Source organism: Ambystoma mexicanum, chromosome 5q, assembly GCF_040938575.1.
Source record: "Ambystoma mexicanum isolate Mex_15411 chromosome 5q, UKY_AmexF1_1, whole genome shotgun sequence".
Classification (NCBI taxonomy): domain Eukaryota; kingdom Metazoa; phylum Chordata; class Amphibia; order Caudata; family Ambystomatidae; genus Ambystoma; species Ambystoma mexicanum.
The window spans coordinates 36,956,258-36,978,427 of NC_090933.1; the positions used below are offsets into that span (position 1 = coordinate 36,956,258).

General features: G+C 45.9%; 1 protein-coding gene across 2 annotated transcripts in view; it reads right to left on the minus strand.

Annotated features, from left to right (window-relative positions):
* The window catches only part of LOC138497172 (uncharacterized), a 1,228,614-nt gene that overhangs the window by 731,047 nt on the left and 475,397 nt on the right, over positions 1–22,170 (minus strand). For both annotated transcript variants that reach the window (XM_069620463.1, XM_069620462.1), the window contains exons 11-12: positions 11,916–11,943; positions 11,507–11,549 (exon numbers count right to left, since the gene is read on the minus strand). In XM_069620463.1, coding sequence (XP_069476564.1) covers positions 11,507–11,549; positions 11,916–11,943 — 71 coding nt within the window. The remainder of the gene's footprint in view (positions 1–11,506; positions 11,550–11,915; positions 11,944–22,170) is intronic.

Here is a 22,170-nt window from a genome sequence, read left to right on the forward strand (position 1 = left end):
CACAGGGCATTGGGGTCCAGGATGGGGGTAGTTGATGCCCAAGGCTGAAGGCCGACAGGCTGTTCGTGGTTGTCTTACCAACCATCTGCGGGGTCATTGGGATCACCATCAGGATCCCCAAAGGGGTATTCATCCTGAATAGTCTGGTCTTGGTGGGAGGGGGGTGGGTGAATCTGCTCCTCAGTGAGATTACTAGGTCTCTTCATCCTGAAAGGTCTTTTGACATTTTGCTGCAGCAGCAAACAGTGCTTCCTCCCGAGGCATCTTGGGTGTGGACTTCTCCGAGAGTTCTATAAACCTTTCTAATCTATCCATGCACCCCTAGAAATTCTCTCTGGTCTAGGATGAGGAGCCAAAATGAATCTAGGGGTGGGAAAGGCTCTTGCGCTGAGATTTTTCCCTTAACGTCGAAGCAAAAGGCTCAGTGCTCTCTGAAAAGTGTCTCCGAGCCTTTGGCGGTTGAGGCGTGTCTTTGGGATTCGACAGGTCCTTCGATCGTTCCTTTTGTTTCACCGCCATAACGATTTTATCAATGCTTTTGGTAATACTCCGGGTCACAGGGAGCGGTTTTGATAGGGTCCGCGGTTGTGCGGTTGTTTTTCGGCAGGACGGGGCCTTGTGCGGCACCTTCTTATGAGTCTCAAAGGTCACGTGAACATTGGTGGTAGCGCCCTTAGATTTAGACTGTCCAGACGCATGCCGCTGCTGCGGTTGCGGGGAGGGCTGCCGATGAGGAGAATCGGCGGGCACCGCCGAACTATACCATGTGCCCTTTGGATGGCGCTTTGGACAACTTTGACTGTACCGCTGAAGTCGGCCCGTGGGTTATGTGTTGTGTGGGAAGAATGTGCGTTCTCGTCACCGGATGTACAGTCCCCATAGCAGGACTCATATTGTGCATTTCGGGGCCGGACACGAACAACGGGGAGCGAGCGCGCTTTGCTGTTAGGTCAAAGGCTTCCGAATTGGAGCCATGGTCGTCACTGAGCCCTTCGTCACACTTGGCGGCTGTGGCAGCGGTGGAATGGCCCTCTGCCTGCAACATTCCGTAGGACGCCCACCGGGTTACCAGGCGCACCTTTAAGGTCTTGGAATGCAGGAGTTTACAAGCCGCACAAGCCCCCTCGTCGTGGTCGAGGGGAAGACACCTATTACACTTAAGGTGTTTGTCTTTCCACAGGAACATTGCCTTGATTAAAGGGCAAAATCTAAATGGTGTCCTGTCCGTAGCACAGAAATGATAGTGACAAGACCAAGGGAACAAAGAGGAAAGGGAAAGACATTCATAAAAAGGAAACTTCCACCCTGACCCCACTCTCCCTACGGTGTAGGCCGGCCAGAGGACCCAGCCACATGGTCGGCTGTGTCGACCGGATCAACTGATGTCGAACCAGTCAACTGGGTGGAAAAAACAATCTGAGGGCCCTCGACGCATGAGGGATTTTGGGTACACTACGCGTCACGTTAGGATTAGTGTTACAGACACGCCCATGACCACATCCCATTTCGATCCTCGCAAGACAAGATGCAATACTCTGCGGTTACCACTGGATGTCGGACTATATGCACAGCATGTGACTAAGCAGATTAACAAGCCTCAGAGATCACTTTCGCACTCCGTAATTTCTGAGGTTGGTAAAAAGGAAAGGTTAAGGAAGGAAAAAAAGGATAGCAGGTTCTCAAAGCATGTGAGCACTTTTCAAATCTCCAAATGAAATCTAGATAAAACCTTACCCAGCAAAATTAAACACCAAAGCATCACCTATGAGGGTCAGCTAGAATCAGTGAATGGGTTTTAAGAGTCTGCAGGGAGCCAGGGCAGCCAAAATCAACTGGAGCAAAGTTTTTGGAGCTGAGGCACCTTAGACAGCAAAAAGTCCTGCACAAAGTTAAAGAGTTTGTTGTAGAAAATCACTGTTAGGCTACAAGCGGTTACACTTGTGAAAAGTTAGAGCTAAAATAACTAGCAAGGCAGCCACTGCAAATCTCAACGTAGACAAGCAAGCTACAAACAAAGAGCGAAGTATCCCTGAGTCAGCAGAGTACCTTAGGCTAGAAGAGGGTCCAGCTGGCTTCTGCCCTAGTTGCAGACTTGCAGATCCTGGGTTCCTGGGCCTCAATCGTGGGGACAAGAGGGAGGACGTCTGAGGGACTCTTCACAGCAGTTCGGAGATCAGCGGCAGCTACGGGCGTTTTTCAAGTCAGCGCCACTTCGCCGTTTCAGCTACCGGCAAATCGCACCACCGCGGATATTGGACACTGGATGGCTTCCTTCACTCCTTGAGTCCAGCACTCTGATGAGATGACTCTAGCTTGGGTCGCCCTGCTTCGGGAGGGTCCTCGGGATCTTCGAGCTTCGGTTAAAGGCAACTTTGCTGGATTTTGAGGATTTTAATTTTTAACCTGGCGAGAGAGAGACCTTTTTCCCCACTCTCCCTTGTATTTTAAATGTGATTTTGAACACTTTCATTTGGTTGTGAAGTCTGAAACTACATAGGCATCATCTTTTGCATTTTGTCATAGAGAGCACCTTCAGTGCAGTGGCACAGGGAAGTCTTTCAAATTTTCCAAAGGTTTGACTACCTTCTCTTGGATAAACTACCGTTTCCAAGAGCAGTAACGTGAAATTGACTTTACTTACATTTGTAACTTTCTATACCCAGCACACACTATATTACAATAGGGTGCTGGAAGGGTTACTTAGTCTAGTCCTTGTCTAGCTTCTCATTTAACAATTTTATGTACCCTTTCCTCAATGAATTGCTGGTGGCAGTGGTTTACTTTTAACTACCGTGGTGTGCTTTTACCGCGGACTGCGTTCGCAGCTACAGTAAAGCACCCAAGGGTGCAATTTATGTCAAAATGGCCCCGGTCTTTTTTCACCATTTCTTTGTGGAAAGGGTCCTTCTTGAGATTTACTATGCGCGCCAAACCAGGTTTGGTCCCTTTGTTAGTTTTGTCGTTGGCGGGATTCAGGAATGAAGCCCGTCTCTGGCTCCAGGGTGTCTGGCGGGGGCAGGAAGTGAGGGAGGTGCCCAAAACTCCCTGTGCTTATTCTCCTAGGAGACAGGAATGCACTCCTAGGTGACTGGCCGGCTGGCTGTCCTGCTGGGTAACTGACAGCTAGGCTGGAATGAATTGGAGAAACCTGCATAAAAGGTGAGGCTTTTTGGCTTGGAAGGAAGGGTCGACCACTGAACGAAGGAATCCGCAGTAATACTTGAAGAGGACGCCAGCTGCAGCACCTGGACCGTTGGTTTGCCCAGTGAAGCCCTGTTCCTCTGCGGAAACTCCAATTTCGTTTCGACTAGAGAAGCCCTGCAAGGACAACATCTCCCCTTGAGTTGGTGGGACCAATGAACTCCAAAATAAGCCACCAGTACATCCTCTCGGAGCGGGTTGAAATCCCACTGCAGTTGCGGTGGGAAAGAATAGCAAGGCAGAGGAACACCAGATCATGTACGTTGCTTTTAAGCTGGCTGAGAGCTCCAGGAAGATCCTCCAGACTACCAGGAAGCAGGACTGACAGAGCCTGAGCTACCTCAACCGAGTGCTGGACCCCAGACGCAAGGAAATCCCATCTCGACAGCCAGGAACCGCAGTGTTATTTGCGGTAGACGTGAGGAGCTGAAGATTGCTGGGTACGGTCGGTGACCGTCCCAGTGCAGTGCAAGAGTCCCCAGACGTCCTCCCTCTTGTCTCCACGACTGAGGCCCAAGAACACCAGGATCTGCAGCGCTGCACAGGAACGGAAACCATCTGCTGCACTTTTCTTCAACCTAAAGGTACCGTACAGCCTAATGGAACTTACCTCTTGTTGTGTAGCCTTACTCAATCTCAGTTGAGACCTGTCGTGGTTACCTTGCAGAGTTGCTATAGCTTTGCCGCTCACAAGCCTCCCAGCTTGGGGCCCTTCAAGTGTTCCATTTTCTACAAACATTTATGAAAACACTGTGCAGGACACTGCCTACCGACAAAAGAAGATAGTCCGCTCCCCTAGACATTGTGCAATTAAAATTGGCTGTCCAGGCTTACTTGTCCTCTGCTGAGACTGATCTTGGTTGCTCTGTAGAGTTGCTAACAGCTTCTTTACTTCACAAGCCTAACCAGCTTTTGGCCCTGCTTTGATATCTTCTTTTCTACAAAGACTTTGAAAACATTGTGCAAGACTTGTACTTTCCTGCAAGAAGTGCTTCAGCTGACCTAGACTTTTTCCTAGCCTAGCTCCCTGAATTACTCTTCCCCTCTGACATTGTGTTTGGTCTTCCATCCAGGAAGGGGTTAACTAACTTTGCATTGGGGGTTACCAAAAGCACTTACCTGCTTCAGAATATGTGTGTGATCTCTTGTTCTGTTCTAATAATCTTTTTATTTGACATACTCCAAGTCTGATTCTAAATGCAAACAGTGGTATATTAATGTCCACAATGTCCTAGTTACATCACCTGAGGGTGTAAGGAAGTGTATGTGCCATCCCAAAAGGGTACTTACACACTCTTAATTTTTTTAAATCAGTATTTGTGCTTCTATTATATTGCCCCTTCTGAAGAAGGCTTAATCTGACTGTTAAATTAATAATTGTTTAATCAAGAAACCGTGTGTGTAAGAGTTTTTTTTGAAGACTTGTCACTGTGAATCTCCAACTCCTCTACAGCTCACATTGACACCTCGAGATAAGCCTGGCTGCTCAACATGCTACCAATCTGTGTAGTACAGATTCTACCAAAGGTTGGGTTCCTATTGCCAGGAGGTCAGGGCTGTTGTAGTGCACCCAAAGGGTACTGCATACAATGTTGCCTAACACTACTGTTATCTCTGGCCATGGTTGCCAAAAAGATTCTCCCTTGGAAACATTGTCTTCGCAAGCTCACCATAAGAGATCTTGAGCAACACTGCTCAAGACTTGCAGTTGGTCTCACATATTCCCCGAGAATGGGGACCACCGAGTCCTGAGAGCCCATTGAAGACACTAGTAAAATGGGAGACTGAGCAATCTCAGAAAATCGAGATGCTGGGCACTCTGGAATTTTGTTACCATCTGCTGAATGTGTTGAGCTCTCACCTCGGGAGGCGATGCTTTCCCAGAAGAAGCATCCAGGACTGCTCCAATGAATGGGAGTCTTTGGAATGGTAAGACTTCCTGAAATTGAAGGAGAAGCCCAGTCTATGAAGGGAGTGGCAGGTGATACTGAGATGTCCCTGTGCTTGTTCGGAGGAACAAGCCCTAATCAGCCAATCGTCTAGCTAGCGGTATTCATGAATCCTCCCCTTTCCCGAAACTCGCTGCCACTACCGCCATTAACTTGGTGACAACCCTCAGACGGAGATCAGCTTGAATGGCAGAACTCAAAATTGAAAATGAGAATTGCCAATCACAAACCTCAGGTACATTCTGTGCTTGAAATGGATTGGCACATACCAACCAATCTTGGAGTTGGAGAGCCTGAAGGATCTAAGAAAGAGTAACCATCTTGAACTTGTTCTTCCCGAGGAACTTGTTCAAGTGTAAGTGCAAGATGGATCTCAATTCTCCGTCCTTCTTGGGAATCAGAAAGTAGGGGGAATACCAATCCTTGTTTCTCTCCACTACAGGTACATGTTCTATTGCACTTTGAGGAGGGTCATGATTTCCTGCACAAGACCGGATTGGGAATTTTGACAGTTGTATCCCGGTGGATGGTCCTGAAGCCTTTTTTGAAAGGGAAGGCAGTAACCGTTGGTACCCATTTCCAGTGCCCACGCATCTGAAGTAATGCCCTGCCATTCGTGCAGATACTGAGAATTTTGCCTCCTACCGGGGTCTTAAGGAACAAGGCCTTAGAGGCAGCAACGGCCGAGGGTAAAGTTGCGACTGCTCTAGCACCCTTTCCTCTTCCACCATGAGGGAATTATTTTTTTGTCCCCCTTGTCCGGCCTGTCCTGTTCCACTACCAATTGAGGAATAGAAACGAAAAGAACGACCCCTCCAGGAAGATGAGCCTGAATAGGGCTGTTGGGTTTGCCCAATGGAGGCGCTAAGTGATCTAGCCGCCGCTTTGGAGGTCTGCAGCTTCTCCAAACTTTCATCTGCCTTGCTGCCGAAGGGCATGTTGAGAAGTCTAGCCTGCACGTTCATTGCAAACACAGATTTCCTCAACCACGCAAGTCTGCGTAGTACAGTGCTAGCCATGAATCTGCCGATACGGTCAGCAGTATCCAAACCTACCTGGAGACACTTCCATTGCCTCCTTTCCATTTTTAACTATACCCAGGAAGCCGTCTCATTCCTCGCCCTTCGCAATTTGATCAGCCACCATAGCCACACAGTCCCACAGGGTATACGTGACTCTGGAAAGAGTACAACTGGCATTGGTCGATTTCAAGGCCATACTGCCTGCAGTGAACACCTTACGAGCCCAGGCATCTACCCTCGTATCTCTATTCGTGGGATAGAGGGATAAGCCGATTGTCCTGATGACGTGGCAGCCTGAACTACCAAGCTCTCAGCTGTATGGTGCTTGGTTAGGCATTCCAGATCACTGCTCAAAGGCCTATACTTCTTTGCAAAGTTTCTATTAACAGCAGGTGAAGATTCCAGGGCCTCCCAATTTGCCTCGACTTTCCTCTGAAGGACCTTATGGAAGAACAGAATTGGGTCCTTCTGAGGACCCTGGTCCAGGATGTTCGTCATTTTGTCCTGTTCATATGTAGAAGCTCCAACCCACATTTTCTGTGACCCTAGACATGAGTCTTCTACATGATGAATCTGCATGCTCCGACCGGTCAGGCCTGCTAAATTCCAGTTCGTGCGAGGTGTCAAGACCACTAGCCAACTGGAGAGAGTCCTAAAGGTCTCTCATCCTGGACTCTTCAGAAACAAGTTCCTCAGGCACATTCTTAATGCCAAATTGCAACCCAAAAAGAGAAGAATCCTCTTCATATATTGAAGACGGACTTAAAGTCTTTTTTGGAGCAGGTTTGTGCACCTTGTCTTGGACAAGCAGAGGTCTCGATAATGTCTAAGTAACATTTGACGGCGTCAAAAGACATGCTTTGAAAAAGGCGCTGGTTTACTCGTCATTGCCTTTGACTTCAAGAGATCGGACTCCGATGGTGTCAACAAAGTCGTCGAGGTCTTCAACGCTTTGTGTTTCCTCAGTGGTACTTCGGGTCGAGAAACTTCAATGTATTACCAGCTTTATGCTCCGTTTCAAAGTGGTAGCCTTCGACTTCCCTTTGTCGTCCGCAGGAGCGACCGGGGCATGGCTTTTGTGCGATTCTTTCGGCGGGCCGCATTCTCGAAAATACGCATCATCTCTGATCTAAATGCATCCCACTTTCTTGGGGAATCAGATCTAGTTGGACATCTGATTACCTCAGGAGAGGAATCAGACGATGGAGAGGGAGACTGATGACATCTCTTCCTCGCCTTCTTCAAGGAAGAAGACTGTTGAAGTTTGCATACAGTACCCTCTGGGACCACAACACACAATTATAACTAGTTGTAAGCAAAACCAACCTTTGGTAGAAGTCTGTACCACATAGTTTTTGGTAACGAGCAGAGCAGCCAGGCTTATCTCAAGAGGGATTGTGAGCTGTAATGATGTTACACAGAGGTCTACAATCACAAGTATTCAAATAGACTTCTACTCAAGGTTTCTTGGTAAAAAGACGTATTAATTTATTACACAGTCAGTTAGAAACCATTCACTAAAAGGAGGCAATCAATATCACACAAAAATATACAATACTTCACACTATCTGGTTCTGAGGCATTTAAACTACTTTGAAGGAGGTGCAAAATGGCATTCAGAGGATTTGAAGTAGGAGCAAAAAAGGCATAAGTTAAGAAAACGAATAGTAGAGTTATTCTAAAACAGTACAAATAGTTTGAGTTCACCAGAGGAGTTGTTCCAATGCAATAGGTAGGCCAAAGTCAATGGGCTAGAGTCTTGTACAAGTAAAAACTGTTCTGGTAGTTAAACGGAAAAGTCTTTGCCACGGTTCTCAGAAGTAGTTCATAGAAGAAAGATTTATATGTCGTGACACAAGCTGACTAGGTCTTCAAGTTGCAAAAGTTTGACGCACTTTCGCAGTGAGAGGTAAGTTCTCTCGGTCGGGTTTTCAGAGTACCTTATTTTGAAGAAAAAGATGCAGCTGAGGACTTCTGTTCCTGGCATTTCCTGCAGATCCCGTTGTTCCTGAGCCTCAGTCTTGGGGACAAGAGGGAGGACAGCGGGGGACTCCTGCACTGCACAAGCTGGCAAACTGGCAAATCTTCAATTCCGGTAGCTGTCCAGCACGCAAACTGGTGTCCTCCCTAGCTATTCGGTTTCCTGCAGCACTCTGAGGAAAATACAACCAGCTCTGAGAATGGTATCCAGGTGGTTTCCGAGTGGATTCGTCCTATGAGTCTCGGGAGGATAGCTCAGTGGCAACATGCTCACCTTGGAAGCAAGACGACATGGAGCAACACAGGTTCGATCCCCGGGTCCGCGCTTAGAAAAATCTAGGTATTAAGCGTGTTATAAATAACCTATCATATCATAACTCAAAGGAAGAAGTCGTCCTTGAAGCGCTTCGATGTCGAGATGAAATTCGAGATTCGGACCTGCAGCAGGGCTTCACTGGGCAAACCAACGGTCCAGGAGTTGCAGCAGCAGTCCTCTTCCAGCTCGTCTTCCATTCTTTTGTTCCAGTGGTTGGCTCTGCCTTCCAAGCCAAGAGACTTGCCTTTTAAACAGTTTTCGCCCATTCATTCCAGCCTAGCTGCCGCTCACCCAGCAGGGTGGCTGTCCTTGCCAGACAGTCAGCCAGCCAGCCAATCACGCCAGAGTGCATTTGGGTCTCCTAAGAGACTAAGCAAAGAGTTTCGGGCACCGCTCTCGCTTCCTACCCACCCCAGACACCCAGAGACAAAACACTAGGACCTTTCCAAAAAGTAATGACGAAAAAAGAAGATCGGAACCTGTTTAAACAAAGGGGCTTAAGGCGCAATCTTGAAAAACATGGCTCCCGTGATTTTTAGCTACTGTGTTCGGGGTCAGGAAAAATCATGGTAGTTCGTTGTAAAACCACTGCCACCAGCCATTTCGAGAGAAAAGGGTAGCATTTGGCTGCTACATGAGCATCTAGACACAGGGGATACTAAGTAACCCCTCCAGCACTATTTTAAGATCGGGTGTGCTGGGTCTAGGAATTTAAAAAGACTAGTAAAGTCAATTTCACTTTACTTACTCTGGGAAACAGTAGTTTATCCCAGAGAAGGTATTTAAACCTTGGGAAAGCCTGAAAAGATTTCCCTGTGACACTGCACTGAGGGGGCTGTGTGACAAATGAAAAGATGATGCCTATGGAGTTGTCTAAAACTTCATAACCAAAGAAAACACAAGAGTAAACACATTTCAAAACACGGTGGGAAAAAGGGTCACGCTCTCTCCAGGTAAAAAAAAAAAAACAAGTCCTCCAAATCCAGCAAAGTTGCTGGGGGTCTCTAAGGTGAAAGGAATTAGCACATTTCAGAGAATTCTCCCCAACACTCACTGCCACCAGCCATTGAAGGTAAGCTTGTCGATGTAACAGTTTTGTTACAGTTTTAGTGTGAAAGGGAATACATTGCATCTCCCCAGCCCTCCACATAAGGCGGGGCGTGCTGGTTTCACCTAACAAAATGTAAAAGGTATCCAAAGATCCTTTCTACCCTTGGGAACTGTAGGTCACTCAAGGTTAGCAAAAGAAAGTTAAAAGGGGAGCCCCTAGGGCAACCCGATAACAACAGGCATATATTGCCAGTAAGTTGTTAAAGAGGATAACTTTAAAAAGACACTATGGAGAGTTAAAAAAATGACACCCATAAAAATAGTAAAAGATTCTGTGAGTGTGGAAAAAGTTTCCCACTCACTGGGGTATATTCTACTAGTAAAGCAGAAAGTTCTGGGGTTGACCCAGATCAGGAAGATTTACCAGTTCTGTGCAAATCTTACCTAACAATGTTCAAACAAGTAAGTATTCTACTTCAGAGTTAGTTGAGGGTCCAGGGACTTCACCCCAAGACACCCTAGGAGGATTCCAGCAGTGGCCTGGGTTAACAGGACGAGAGCTACCCTCCACCCCCCAATCACAGAAAGCACCCCAAAACTGCAAAGGAATCACAGGAGACTTAAGTAAACACCCAAGCCAGTACAGTACCTCAGGACAGAAGATTTTGCAGCGGGAGGACTTCAGGATCTTCAGCCAAAAACCTGATCATTGAATTCCTTCATCATGAAGACAGAACACAGGAAGGACATTTGCAGCAAGGATCACAGGGAACACTCTAGGCAAGGTTTTCCTTGCGGCTGGATGCGGCTCTGGATTTGGCGCCTTTTCAAGAGCACAGAAGACAGAATACTGCTGGTCAGATTCTCGTTGTTTCCAAGGTCCAGCAGAGTTGAGGGGACTTTTTGGATTTTATTCACGTTCTGGAGGCCCGGCAGGATTTCCACAAGATTCAGAAGACCGTGCAACGCACAATTGCTCAAAGTCCCAGGGTATTGCAGTCCTGCAAGGTCTCAGCACAGCCGCTTTTCCTTCATCGTCCTCTTCGTTTTTGGTTTCAGTGGTCGATTTAAGCAGTTTCCAAGAGTTATCAGGAACTACAGCACAACCTCTGCATTCTATCCCCGCATTTTACAGAAAGGGGCGGTCTTGTCCGACCGGGAGTTGTTCCTTTCAGGCAAGGTGGAAGACAAAGGGCTGCAGAGTTTTGGACTCCTCCCTCGCTTCCTGCCTTTCCAGACACTCTGGAGCCTGGACGGGGAATCCACAGGATTCTCGCCAAAGACCAAACAGCCACCAAGGTTGTTCTTGCCTAGAATGCCAGGGGAAGATCCAAGAAACAGCAAGCACACAAGAAATAGTGAAAAAAAGGAGCCCAACATTTCAGAAAAATTGTGGCCCTTTTGTGCATTATCAAGGCTGGTTAGACAGCATTTGTGTAATATTAACTTTTAAGTGATTAATGTATATCCACTGCCATCAGTAATAAGAGTTAGCTTGCCAAAGTTACAAAAATGTTACTATATCAGTGAGAAAAGGGATACTATTCACCTACCCAGCAGCCCACATAAGGTGTGGTGGTGCTGGTCTGACATAAAATGCAAAGGGGTGGGCAATCCCCATTTAGAGTTGGAAACAGTAGCTAACCCAACGTAAATCAAGAGAAATTAAAAAGGTAAGCCCAATGGGCAACCCAGCAACAATGCACTTAAAGTGCTGTGTGCTGCATAGGAAAATGCATTAAGCGCAAAAGCTACAGGGAACTATAAATCCATATTTACACTACGGAGACACAATTTAGAACAAATGATAAATGAAAGTCTTACCCAACAGGGAAAAGAGACCAAGAAAGAAGCAATAGAAGCATCTATTACCAAGAACGGTGGGGAGTAACCATGTGTATAGTATACTGAACAAGTGTCTAAAAATAGGGCAAATTAGCCAAATTCTCCAAAAAGGGATTAACGATAGCCAAAGTATACAAAGTTACCTTTTCTTTCTCTTCAAGCTACTGGGGAATTCACCAGCATAACCTAAAATTTGAAAGAAAAAATATGAATTATAGGATACAGATGCATTTACTAGCAGCTCAGGTCCTTGGAGTCTCTAAAATCTATGGCAGCCTACTTTAAAGTGATATTGCATATCTCAATTATAAAAGGTACAAGAAACCACGATTCAAGTTATTACCTCCAATTAAATGTATAGGGAAGTAAAGTCATGTGGCTTAATACGCAACTACAGCAGAAGTAAAACGAACAATGTTTCTTTGGGACTGGTCCCTACACTTATTTTAACAAAGTGTGGCTACCATATTCATAACGGTCTAATATTTGCATAACCAAATAGTCTTAATATTTCATAAATGTTAGTAAAGTATCAAGATTAACTTTTACAACCTTGCTCATCACTTATTGGTGGATCAACCTACAAGGAAAATAGAAACATTTTAACAAATCACATTAACCAATTGAGACAACAAATTAGTTGTTTAAGTGTGCGCTTTGAAACACTTGTGTATAAGCACATAATAAATAATCAAATACAAATCAGGCAAATTTGTCTTTCTGTGCACAATAGGCATATTATTAAAGCAGTGCTGGTTTCCAACAAAACAATACATATAGTGAAATGGAGGTGTATGCAATGTTTCTAGTATTAAGATGGATTTGTAAAATTAGCCCCCGTGGAGAGATCTGATGGGACCACACAGTTAGGGTGAATATGGCAATCTGAGAGTTCAGCCAAAACCCAATCAAGGTAGTGTGGAGAAGCAGTGAAGACTTAGTCTAAGGAGAGTGGAGGCGGGATCAGGGGCCCTCAATGAGTCCACACACAATAGCACTTGCGTGGTGCGAGTTAGAGCACAGTCAACTATTTTGGGTAAGATTTACATAGTAAGGATAAATCTTCCTGACCTATGTCAAACCTAGAAAGTTTTACTAGTGGGTTATTTTTCCTTATACCTCTGTGAGTGGGAACCTTTTCCCACACTCACAGAATCTTTTACTCTTTTTACGGGTGTCATGTTTAAGACACTTCATAGTCTCTGTTAAAAGTTATCCTCTTCGACAACTTTCTGGCAATAAGTGCCTATTGTTGCTGGGTTGCCCTAGGTGCTCCCCTTAACTTTCTCTGGCCAACCTTGTGAGAACTACCATTCGCAATAGAGAAGGATCTTTGGATCCCTTTTACATTTTATTAAGTGAGACCAGCACCCCCAACCTTATGTGGAGTGCTAGGGAAATGCAAAGTAATCTCATTCTCATTTTAAATGTAACATTTATGTTACAAGGATAAACTGATATTCAATGGCTGGAGGCAGTGAACCTTTTTATTAATGCAGTGCACCTTTACCGCGAGCTGTTTCCACAGCCCCAGTAAAGGCACCCATGGGTGTTCATTTTTATCAAAATGGCTCCTGTCTTTCTTTGCCCTTTTAGTGTTCCTTGTCCTTTCTTGTTCATTCCCTTAACATCCACGGTGGGAAATTCCTTTGTGCGATTTTTATCTGACAGGAGTCTTGTGGACTCCAAGCCCAGGCTCCAGAGTGTCTGACGGCAGGAAGCGAGGGAGTAGTTCAAAACTCTGCAGCCCTTTGTCTTCCAGCTTGAGTGCGAGATTAGAGTTCAAACTGGGAGGCTGGCTTTCCTGAAAGGATTGCCAACCCCGCAAGTTTGAATGTTGCAAGGCTGTTTGATACGCTGGGTTCCTGCATAAGAGTCTGAATCTTGAAGCTGAAGAGGTAGTTGGCCAAGGGAACCAAAACCATAGAGGAAGATGAAGAATTTGCAGCTGAAATGATTTCCAGCTACCAAAGCGCCTGCTGTATAACCAGAGTTTGCTGTAGCCCTTCCTTGCAATCAACCTGTGGACTCCGAAGACGACCCCAACCCAGAGCCTGGCTAGACCCACTAGACCAGTGGTCTTCAAACTTTTTTGGCCTGCCCCCCCCCCCCCCCCCAAAAGTGCCAGATGGACGGTATGTAGAAATCGCTATGAACTTTTGTGTGCCGTCACTGCACCATACTCCCAGTACAGACCCTGGGCTCTCCCCACCCTACTCCCACCACTATCCCATAACCCAAGCATACACACATCCATACACATTTAAATAAAAAATAAATCGCCATAAACGTACCTTCTGAAGGGGCCTGCGTGTGGTTGTTAAAATGCCGCGCTCCAGGTTGCTCTGCCCGTATGTGCGAGGAGGCGCAGGAGCACCACCTCGCACATACATACATGCAGTGCCCCAGCCGGCATTTCCAATGAGCTATGCAAGGCTGGCGAAGCAAAACGCCCCAGCACTTGCATGGCTCAGTGATCATGTGCGGCTGGGGAAATGAACTGTCAAAGGCAAACAGTGTTTCCCTTTGACAGTTCAGCCAGCCCAGGAGCACTCCCTCAGCTGAAAAAAAGCAGCTGAGGCAGTGCTCAGTGTTTCACTGGGCTGGCTCCTCCGCTCCTCCATAATGGGTGAGGTGGCCAGTGGGTGGACGCCCCTGGGGGGCACGCCCCACAGTTTGAAGACCTCTGCACTAGACGCAAGACGACCTGCATTTTGAGCCATCCCACGCCATGCTGCGACCTTGCAGGGCTGCAATAACCCAATATCATGGGTCCTAGAGCCATTGTGCGGTGCACAGTCTTCTGAATCTCACTGAAACTTCATGGGCATTCTGTTGGATCACCAGCGGCACGATTCCAGTACGAAAAGTCCCCTCACCAGAGAGTTGGACGGACCTAGCAAACGACGATAATCCATCAGCGCTATTCTGTCTTCTTCAGTGCTCCTGAAAAAGGCACCAAATCCACTGAGCTGCATCCAGCAGCGAGACAAACCTTGCCTAGAGACTTCCCCGTGATCCTTGATGCAAAGGTCCTTCCAGTGTCCAGTCTTTTTAATGAAGGAATTAAACTACCAGGTTTTTGGCTGCAGATCCTGAGGTCCTCCTGCTGCTAGATCTTCTGTGCTGAGGTATTGTGCTGGCTTGGGTATTTACTTACCTTAAGTCTCTTGTGATTCCTTTGCAGTTTTAGGGTGTTTACTGTGATTGGGAGGCCTCTTGTCCGGTGCACCCAGGCCCCTGCTGGAATCCTCCTAGGGTTCTTCTTTGAAGCCCATGGACCCTCAACCAACTCTAAAGTAAAGTACGTACTTGTAACAGTCTTCCTTAGAAACCGACTTTTGCTACTTAAAGAACCTTTCCGACTTTTGCTACTTAAAGAACCTTTCCGGACGTGCCTGCTGGACACTAGACCCTAGTGACCACGTCCTTATGCCACTGAGAACACTCATACTCCAAGAATAAGGGAAGTCTTCCAAGGATTGGGCCTTTTGCCTAGACAGAGAATACATGTTTAAAAGTTATTTACTTGCAAAAGAAATTGGTTGGTAACCAACTCAGAGTGAACAGTTACAAAAGTGAATACTTACCCTAGAAACTTTCTGCCATTATGAAAAGTATATGCAACTTCTTTCTTTCCATAGAAACCATTTTGCCATTCTAACAGAAAGAATATTTAAGGTTATATTACTCACCTGTGATGTGGTTGTGCCTCTTCCCAAAAGTAATACTGTTGGTTTCATTTCACTAATCCGGTTAGAATACATTATGAGTGTCTAGAACTGGGTCTTGCTTCCCCTGACTTGCTGTTAGCCTGTCCAGAATAGGTCTGTCTTAAGTTACATCTACCTAGAATAACCTTGAGTCATTCATAAAGTATAACACTGGGTTTTGCTTTCCCTGGTCTGTTTTAGATAAACACAAAAAGAGGCTTCGGTTTATACCTGCCTTTAAGTTGCTGGTAGCCCCTGTAAAAAGTGTATAGGTTTTACTTAACTTGAGCATAACTTATCCTAAAATAAGTCCTTGTTATTGTTTCCCTTAGTCTGTGAACTGAAAAACTACTGTAATTGAATATTACACCCCTATGCCCAACTCTGCAAGGATAACGGTTATCCTGAATCAGAGTGATAGGTTTATACTGTTTGCAGAATCTGTGTTTCACAAGATCAGGAAAGTACATTGTCCAGTTGATATTACTATTAACTGGACAATGTACACATTGCTGAGAGTCACAGTACAACTGATAGGGTCTACCACCATGGTAGTACTGAAAGTAATCCAAAAGTAACTATTGGTTTGGGCTTCCCTGTAACTCCTGTTAGCTGTTCCAAATTAGGCAATCTGCTTTGGTCTGTGTACCTTCAAGCATAGTCTTGGGGTTTTTCAATAATGTGTTTATAGGAACTGTGATAGTACTCATTTCCCCCCCCCCCCCAAGATCGATCTCGTCCTACTTGTATTTAAATAAACCATTTATTTTTTACAATATAGTGTTGGTGTTTCTTTGGACCATTTATACTACAATTTTATTGTACTGATTCTACAGCCCTCTCTCCCTCCTAAGATAAGCCTGGCTGCTCTGTCTACGCTACCCTGAACTCAGGTGATAAAGCTTTAACTAAGAGTGGAGTCTTGTACTGCCTCAATTAAATGGTTTTACTAAGTCCTTAGTTGGACTTCAGAAAAACTGCCCCAACACAATACTGTAGGCTCTGTGAAACAGCTCTGCAGTTTCTAAATCTGCAAGTAAAATTGATCATGAAACATTCGGTTAGTGAGACTTCTCAGTTTAATTCTAAATTCCTCCCACCTTAGAGACCCCCAGCTCTTTTGCTGAACTTTGGGACTTTACTTTTAATTCTATGTGTTTTCTGTTTTTTTTGGTTGTGGAGTCCGACAAACTCCATAGGCATCATCTTGTACATTGTGTCACACAGCACGTTCAGTGTAGTGACACAGGGAGGTCTTTCAGATTATCCCAAGGTTTAAATACCTTCTCTGGGATAAACTGCTGTTTCCCAGAGCAGTAAATTGAAATTGACGTTACTGACATATGTAACTTTCTAGACCCAGCACACACCATCTTACAATAGGGTGCTGGAGGGGTTACCTAGTATCCCCTTTGTCTAGCTTCTCAGCCAGGTGCATTTGAAGAGGGGTCAATGTGAGCTGCAGGGGAGTTACACAGAGGTTCACAGTGACAAGTAGTCAAATAAACTCTTACACGCAAGGTTTCTTGATTAAACAATAATTAATTGCTGTGCAGCTCTGCAGATCTCACCGTCCTTGTGACTCAGTCGTGGGGACAAGAGGTAGGACTTCTGGGGACTCCTGCACTGCAATCGGACTGTCACCGCTCGCAACTGGCAATCTTCAAATCAGATGCTAAGTGTTTCATCTCCTAGCGTCTATCGCAAATAGCAACATCGCGGGTCCTGGCTGTCGAGATGGACTTTCCTTGCTTCTGGGGTACTGCAGCCTGTTGAGGGGGCTCAGGCTCGGTCAGTCCTGCTTCCTGGGAATCCGGAGGATCTACCTGGAGCTCTATGCCAGCTAAAAAGCAACGCACACAATCTGGCATTCCTCTCCATGGCTATATGGTTTCCAGCAGCAGCTCTGTGGAAATTCAACCAGCTCCGAGATGGATGTCCAGGTGGCTTACTTTGAAGATGATTGTCTCAACAACTCAAAAGGAGAAGTCGTCCTTGCAGGGGCTTCTCTGTCAATATGAATTTGGTGTTTCAGCACAGCAGCAGGGCTTCACTGAGCAAGCCAACGGTCCAGGAGTTGCAGCAGACGTCCTCAAAGTTGTTCCTCGGTTCCTTTGTCCAGTGGTCAACTGCCTTTCAAGCCAAAAGCCTTGCCTTTTACACAGTTCTCTCCTATTCATTCCAGCCTAGCTGATAACCACCCAGCAGAGTGGCTCTCATTGCTGGACAGTCAGCCAGCCAATCACCACAGAGTGCATTTGGGTCTCCAAGGAGACCAAGCACAGGGAGTTTCGGGCACCTCCCTCACTTCTTGCCCACCCCAGACACTCAGGCGCCAGAGGCGGTCTTCAGTCCTGAAGCCCGCCAAAGGCGTAGGAACAAAGGGACCAAACCAGGTTTGGCACGCAGAGACAAACGCTAGAAGGACCTTTCCAAAAAAGAAATGGCGAAAAAAAGAGGACCGGGGCCAGTTTAAAAAAAGGAGGCCCAGGCACCATTTTGAAGTACCCCATATCCCCTTATCCTTTTGTAGGAGCAAAAAGGCATACGTTAATAAAACGAATATTACAATTATTCTAAAACAGTGCAAATCGTTTGAGTTCACCAGAGGAGTCGATTCAATGCAATAGGTTAGGCCAAAGTCAATGGGCCAAAGTCTTGTATAGGATAAAGCAGTTCTGGAGGTTAGCGGAAAATCCTTGGCCAAAGTTCTCAGAAGTAGTTTGTAAAAGAAAGATTCATATGTTGGTCACAAGCTGACTAGGCCTGCAAGTTGCCAAAGTTTCGAGCACTTTCGCAGCGAGAGGTACATTCTCTCGGTCGGGTTTTCACAGTACCTTACAATGAAGAAAAAGATGCAGCTAAAGAAGTCTGTTCCTGGCAGTTCCTGCAGATCTCGCTGTTCCAGAGCCTCAGTCGTACGGACAAGAGGGAGGATGTCGGAATCCTGCACTGCAGTGGGACTGATCAAAAAGCTGGCAAAGGCAAATCTTCAATTCCGATAGCTGTAGTCAAGCACAAACTGGTGTTCTTCTGCCTGACTATTCGGTTTCCTGCAGCACTCTGAGGAAAATAAAACCAGCTCTGAGAATGTTATCCAGGTGGATTACAAGTTGATTGGTCCCACCAACTTAAAGGGAGAAGTCGTCCTTGAAGGGCTTCTCAGTCGAGATGAACTTGGTTATTCGGACCTGCAGCAGGGCTTCACCGGGCAAACCAACGGTCCAGGAGTTGCAGCAGCCGTCCTCTTTCAGCTCGTCTTCGGTTCTTTCGTTCCAGTGGTCGGCTCTGCTTTCCAAGCCAAGAGACTCGCCTTTTAAACGGTTTTCTCCCATTCATTCCAGCCTAGCTGCCACTCACCCAGCAGGGTGGCTGACCTCGCCAGACAGTCAGCCAGCCAATCACGCCAGAGTGCAATTGAGTCTCATAGGAGACTAAGCACAGGGAGTTTTGGGCACCTCCCTCACTTCCTGCCCACCCCAGAAACACGGGCGCCAGAGGCGGCCTTCATACCTGAAGCCCGCCAAAGGCATAGGAACAGAGGGACCAAACCTGGTTTGGCGCGCATAGACAAACTCTAGAAGGAGCTTACCCAAGGAAATGGCGGAAAAACAATACCGGGACCCGTTTAAACAAGGGAGGCTCAGGTGCCATCTTGCAAACCTTGGCTCCCGCGATTTAACACTACCGGTGTTGGCGGTCGGGAAAAATCATGATAGTTCCTTGTAAAACCACTGCCACTTCGAGAGGAAAGGGTAGAATATGACTGCTACATGAGTTTCTAGACATAGGGGATAGATACTAAGTAACCCCTCCAACACTATTGTAAGATAGGGTGTGCGGGGTGTAGGATTTTGAAAAGACTAGTAAAGTCAATTTCACATTACATTCTCTAGGAAACAGTTTATCCCAGAGAAGGTATTTAAACCTTGGGAAAGCCTGAAAGGCTTCCCTGTGCCAGCACAGAGGGTACTGTGTGACACACATGAAAAGGAGATGCCTATGGAGTTGTCTAAAACTCCATAACCAAAGAAAACACAAGAGTAAAACGCACAGAATGAAAAGTTCAAAGTGCCAAAGTTTAGCAAAAGCATTGGAGGGCTCTAAGGTGGGAGGAATTGACCCATTTATGAGAATTCTTCCTAACACTGACTACTTTAAATGGCTGGTGGCAGTGGTTTACTTTTTACTACCAATGTACATGTAAACCACATGCTGAATCCTCAGCTGCAGTACAGCACCCATGGGTGACCATTTAGTCAAAATGGAACCAGCCTTTTTTTCGAAATGTTCTGTTGGTGAGGTCTTTCTCGACTTTAATTCTGTGTGTTGAGACAAGTTTGAGCCCTTTGTGTTTTGCTGGTGGGGTTCAGCCCTGAAGTCCGCACCTGGCTCCAGTGTGTCTGGAAGGGCAGGAAGTGGGGGAGGATCCCGAAACTCCCCTGTCCTTTGTCTCTAGGAATGCCTGTACGAAACCAGTCCTGTTTGGCCGGCTGGCTGTCCGGGAAGGACAACCACCCTGCTGTGTGATTGACAGCGTAGGCCGTCAATGAATTTGCATAAAAGGACAGGGTTTTGGGACTAGAGGCATAGTTGACCACTGGAAGAAACATCTGAAGAAGAAATCGTGAAGAGAAGCCCGCTGCAACCTTGTGGACCTTGAATTGCCCAGTTAAACCCTGCTGCTGTGCTGACCTCCTTTGTCACACCAACAGAGAAGCTCCGGACAGGAAGACTTCTTCCCTTTGGGTTAGTGGGACCAACTAACCCCGAGACTAACTCCACTTTGGCGCAATCCCCAAATTGCTGTGTGAGGACAGTTTTCTGAAGTGCAACTAAGGGCTTAGTAAAACCATTCAACAGAGACAGTACAAGACTCCACTCTTAGTATAAGGCTGTACAACCAGAGTTCATGGTAACAGAGCAGCCAGGCTCATTTTAGGAGGGAGAGAGGTCTGTAGAATCCGTACAAATTCAATTTTAATACAAATGGTGCAAAGAAACACTGAAACACTATAGGCACGATTCATGGAAGTGTTTTATAATGGTGCAATCCCATAGGAAAATGTTAATGAATCAGGCCCGATGTATGTAAAAATAAATTGTTTAAATACAAGTAGGCCCAGATAAATCTAAGGGTAAATAAGTACTATCACACATTATATGTAATCGTAAATATAACAGCACTATGCTTGAAGGTGCACAGACCAAAGTATAAACCTTATTTCGAACACCTAACAGTAGTTCTAGGGTCGTCAAAACCCTTTTCATACACATTCAGTATAGGTCAAGCCTATTCTTGGGGAATAAAAACCAATTGTTACCTTTCACAATTACATTCAGTAACGCAAGGGCAGTAGACCCTACCAGTTCTACAGTGACCAAGTACAAATCACATAATCAGTCAACTTGGCAATATCATTTTAGTGAATAGTGGAACACTTATTCCAGTTATGGTTAAAAACCCATCACTACTTTTGTGATAACACAGTTATATTAGGGGAGTAAAACCTAAGGATGTACTATTCAATTACAGGTGCTTTTGAGGTCAGTGAAACACAGACTGAGATAAGCAATATCTCTTGTAATTTATTTTGGGAGGCACATAGCCAACTCAAGGTAAGTAAAACCCATATACTTTAATCTCACAATGGAGTCCAGGTTAGATCTTCGCAAGTTTACAAGTACCTTATGTATGACTTATTTGGGGACAGTTAGAACCACAGACTCTTCTTGTGCCCATCTAAACAGCACATGTAAAGCAAAACCCAACGTTACACTTTACTGAATGACTGAAAGTTATTCTAGGTAGGCAACAACCTAATACAGACTTATTCTGGACAGGCTAGCAGCAAATCAGGGGAAGCAAGACCCGGTTGGAGGACACTCATACAATTATCCTGGAGGAATAATCTAGTGAACCCAACACATTACTTTTGGGAAGAGGCACAACTTAATCACAGGCGAGTCATTAACCTTCATATCTACTTGAATGGCAAAACAGTTTCTAAGGAAAGAAAGATGTAAAACAATTTTGAGAACAGTGCATCAGACATCCAAGATAAGTAAGAACTTTTGTAACTGTTCATTCTTAGTAACAGTTACCAACCAACTCTTTTTCGTAAGTAACTTTTAAACACTTATTCTCTTTTCTAGGCGAAAGGCCCAATCCTTAAAAAGTATTTCCCTTATTCTTGGAACATGAGTGTTCTCAGTGGCAGAAGGGGGGGGTGACTAGGATCGAGTGACAGTGTCAGAATAGGTTCTTAAGTAGTAAAAGTCAGAGTTCCTTAGGGAGACTGGGCAAACAGGCGAGTACTTTACTTCTAGAGTCAGAAGAGGGTCTAGGGGCTTCACGGAAGACACCCTAGCAGGATTCTAGCAGTGGGACTTGGTGAACGGGGCGAGAGACCTCCTAATCACAAAACACCTCACAGCTATACAGAGATCCTAAGAGACTTAAGGTAAGTACATACCCAAGCCAACAGTACCTCAGCATTGAAGAAGATTTTGCAGCAGGACTACTTCAGCCAAAAACCTGGTCAGTGGATTCCGTGTCGTGGTGACTGAAAACAGGACTTTGGAAGGGACTTTGCAGCAGGGATCAATGAAAGCGGCTCTATCCAAGATTTTCCTTGCAACTGAATGAAGTTCTGTGGATTTGGCACCATTCCAAGGAGCACAGAGAAGACAGAAAATCACGGTTGCATTCACGTCGTTACAAAGGTCCAGCACTCAGGTGAGGGGTCTTTTCGGACTCAATTCGTGTCTCTGGAGATCCACCAGGATGCCGATGACGTTTCAGCGAGATTCGGAAGACTGTGTACCACACAATGGCTCGATGTCCCAGGGTATTGCGCAAGGTCGCAGCAATGCGTGGGATGGCTCAAAATGCAGGTCTTCTTGAGTCTAGTGGGCCTCACCATGCACTGGGTCGTCATTTTTGGAGTCCACAGGTCGACAAGAAGGAAGGGCTACAGCAGGCTCCAGTTACACAGCAGGCTCTCCGGTCGTTGGAAATCATCTCAGCCGCTTTTCCTTCATTAACCTCTTCGGTTTCGGGTCCAGTGGTCGACTCGTCCTCAGCTTCCAAG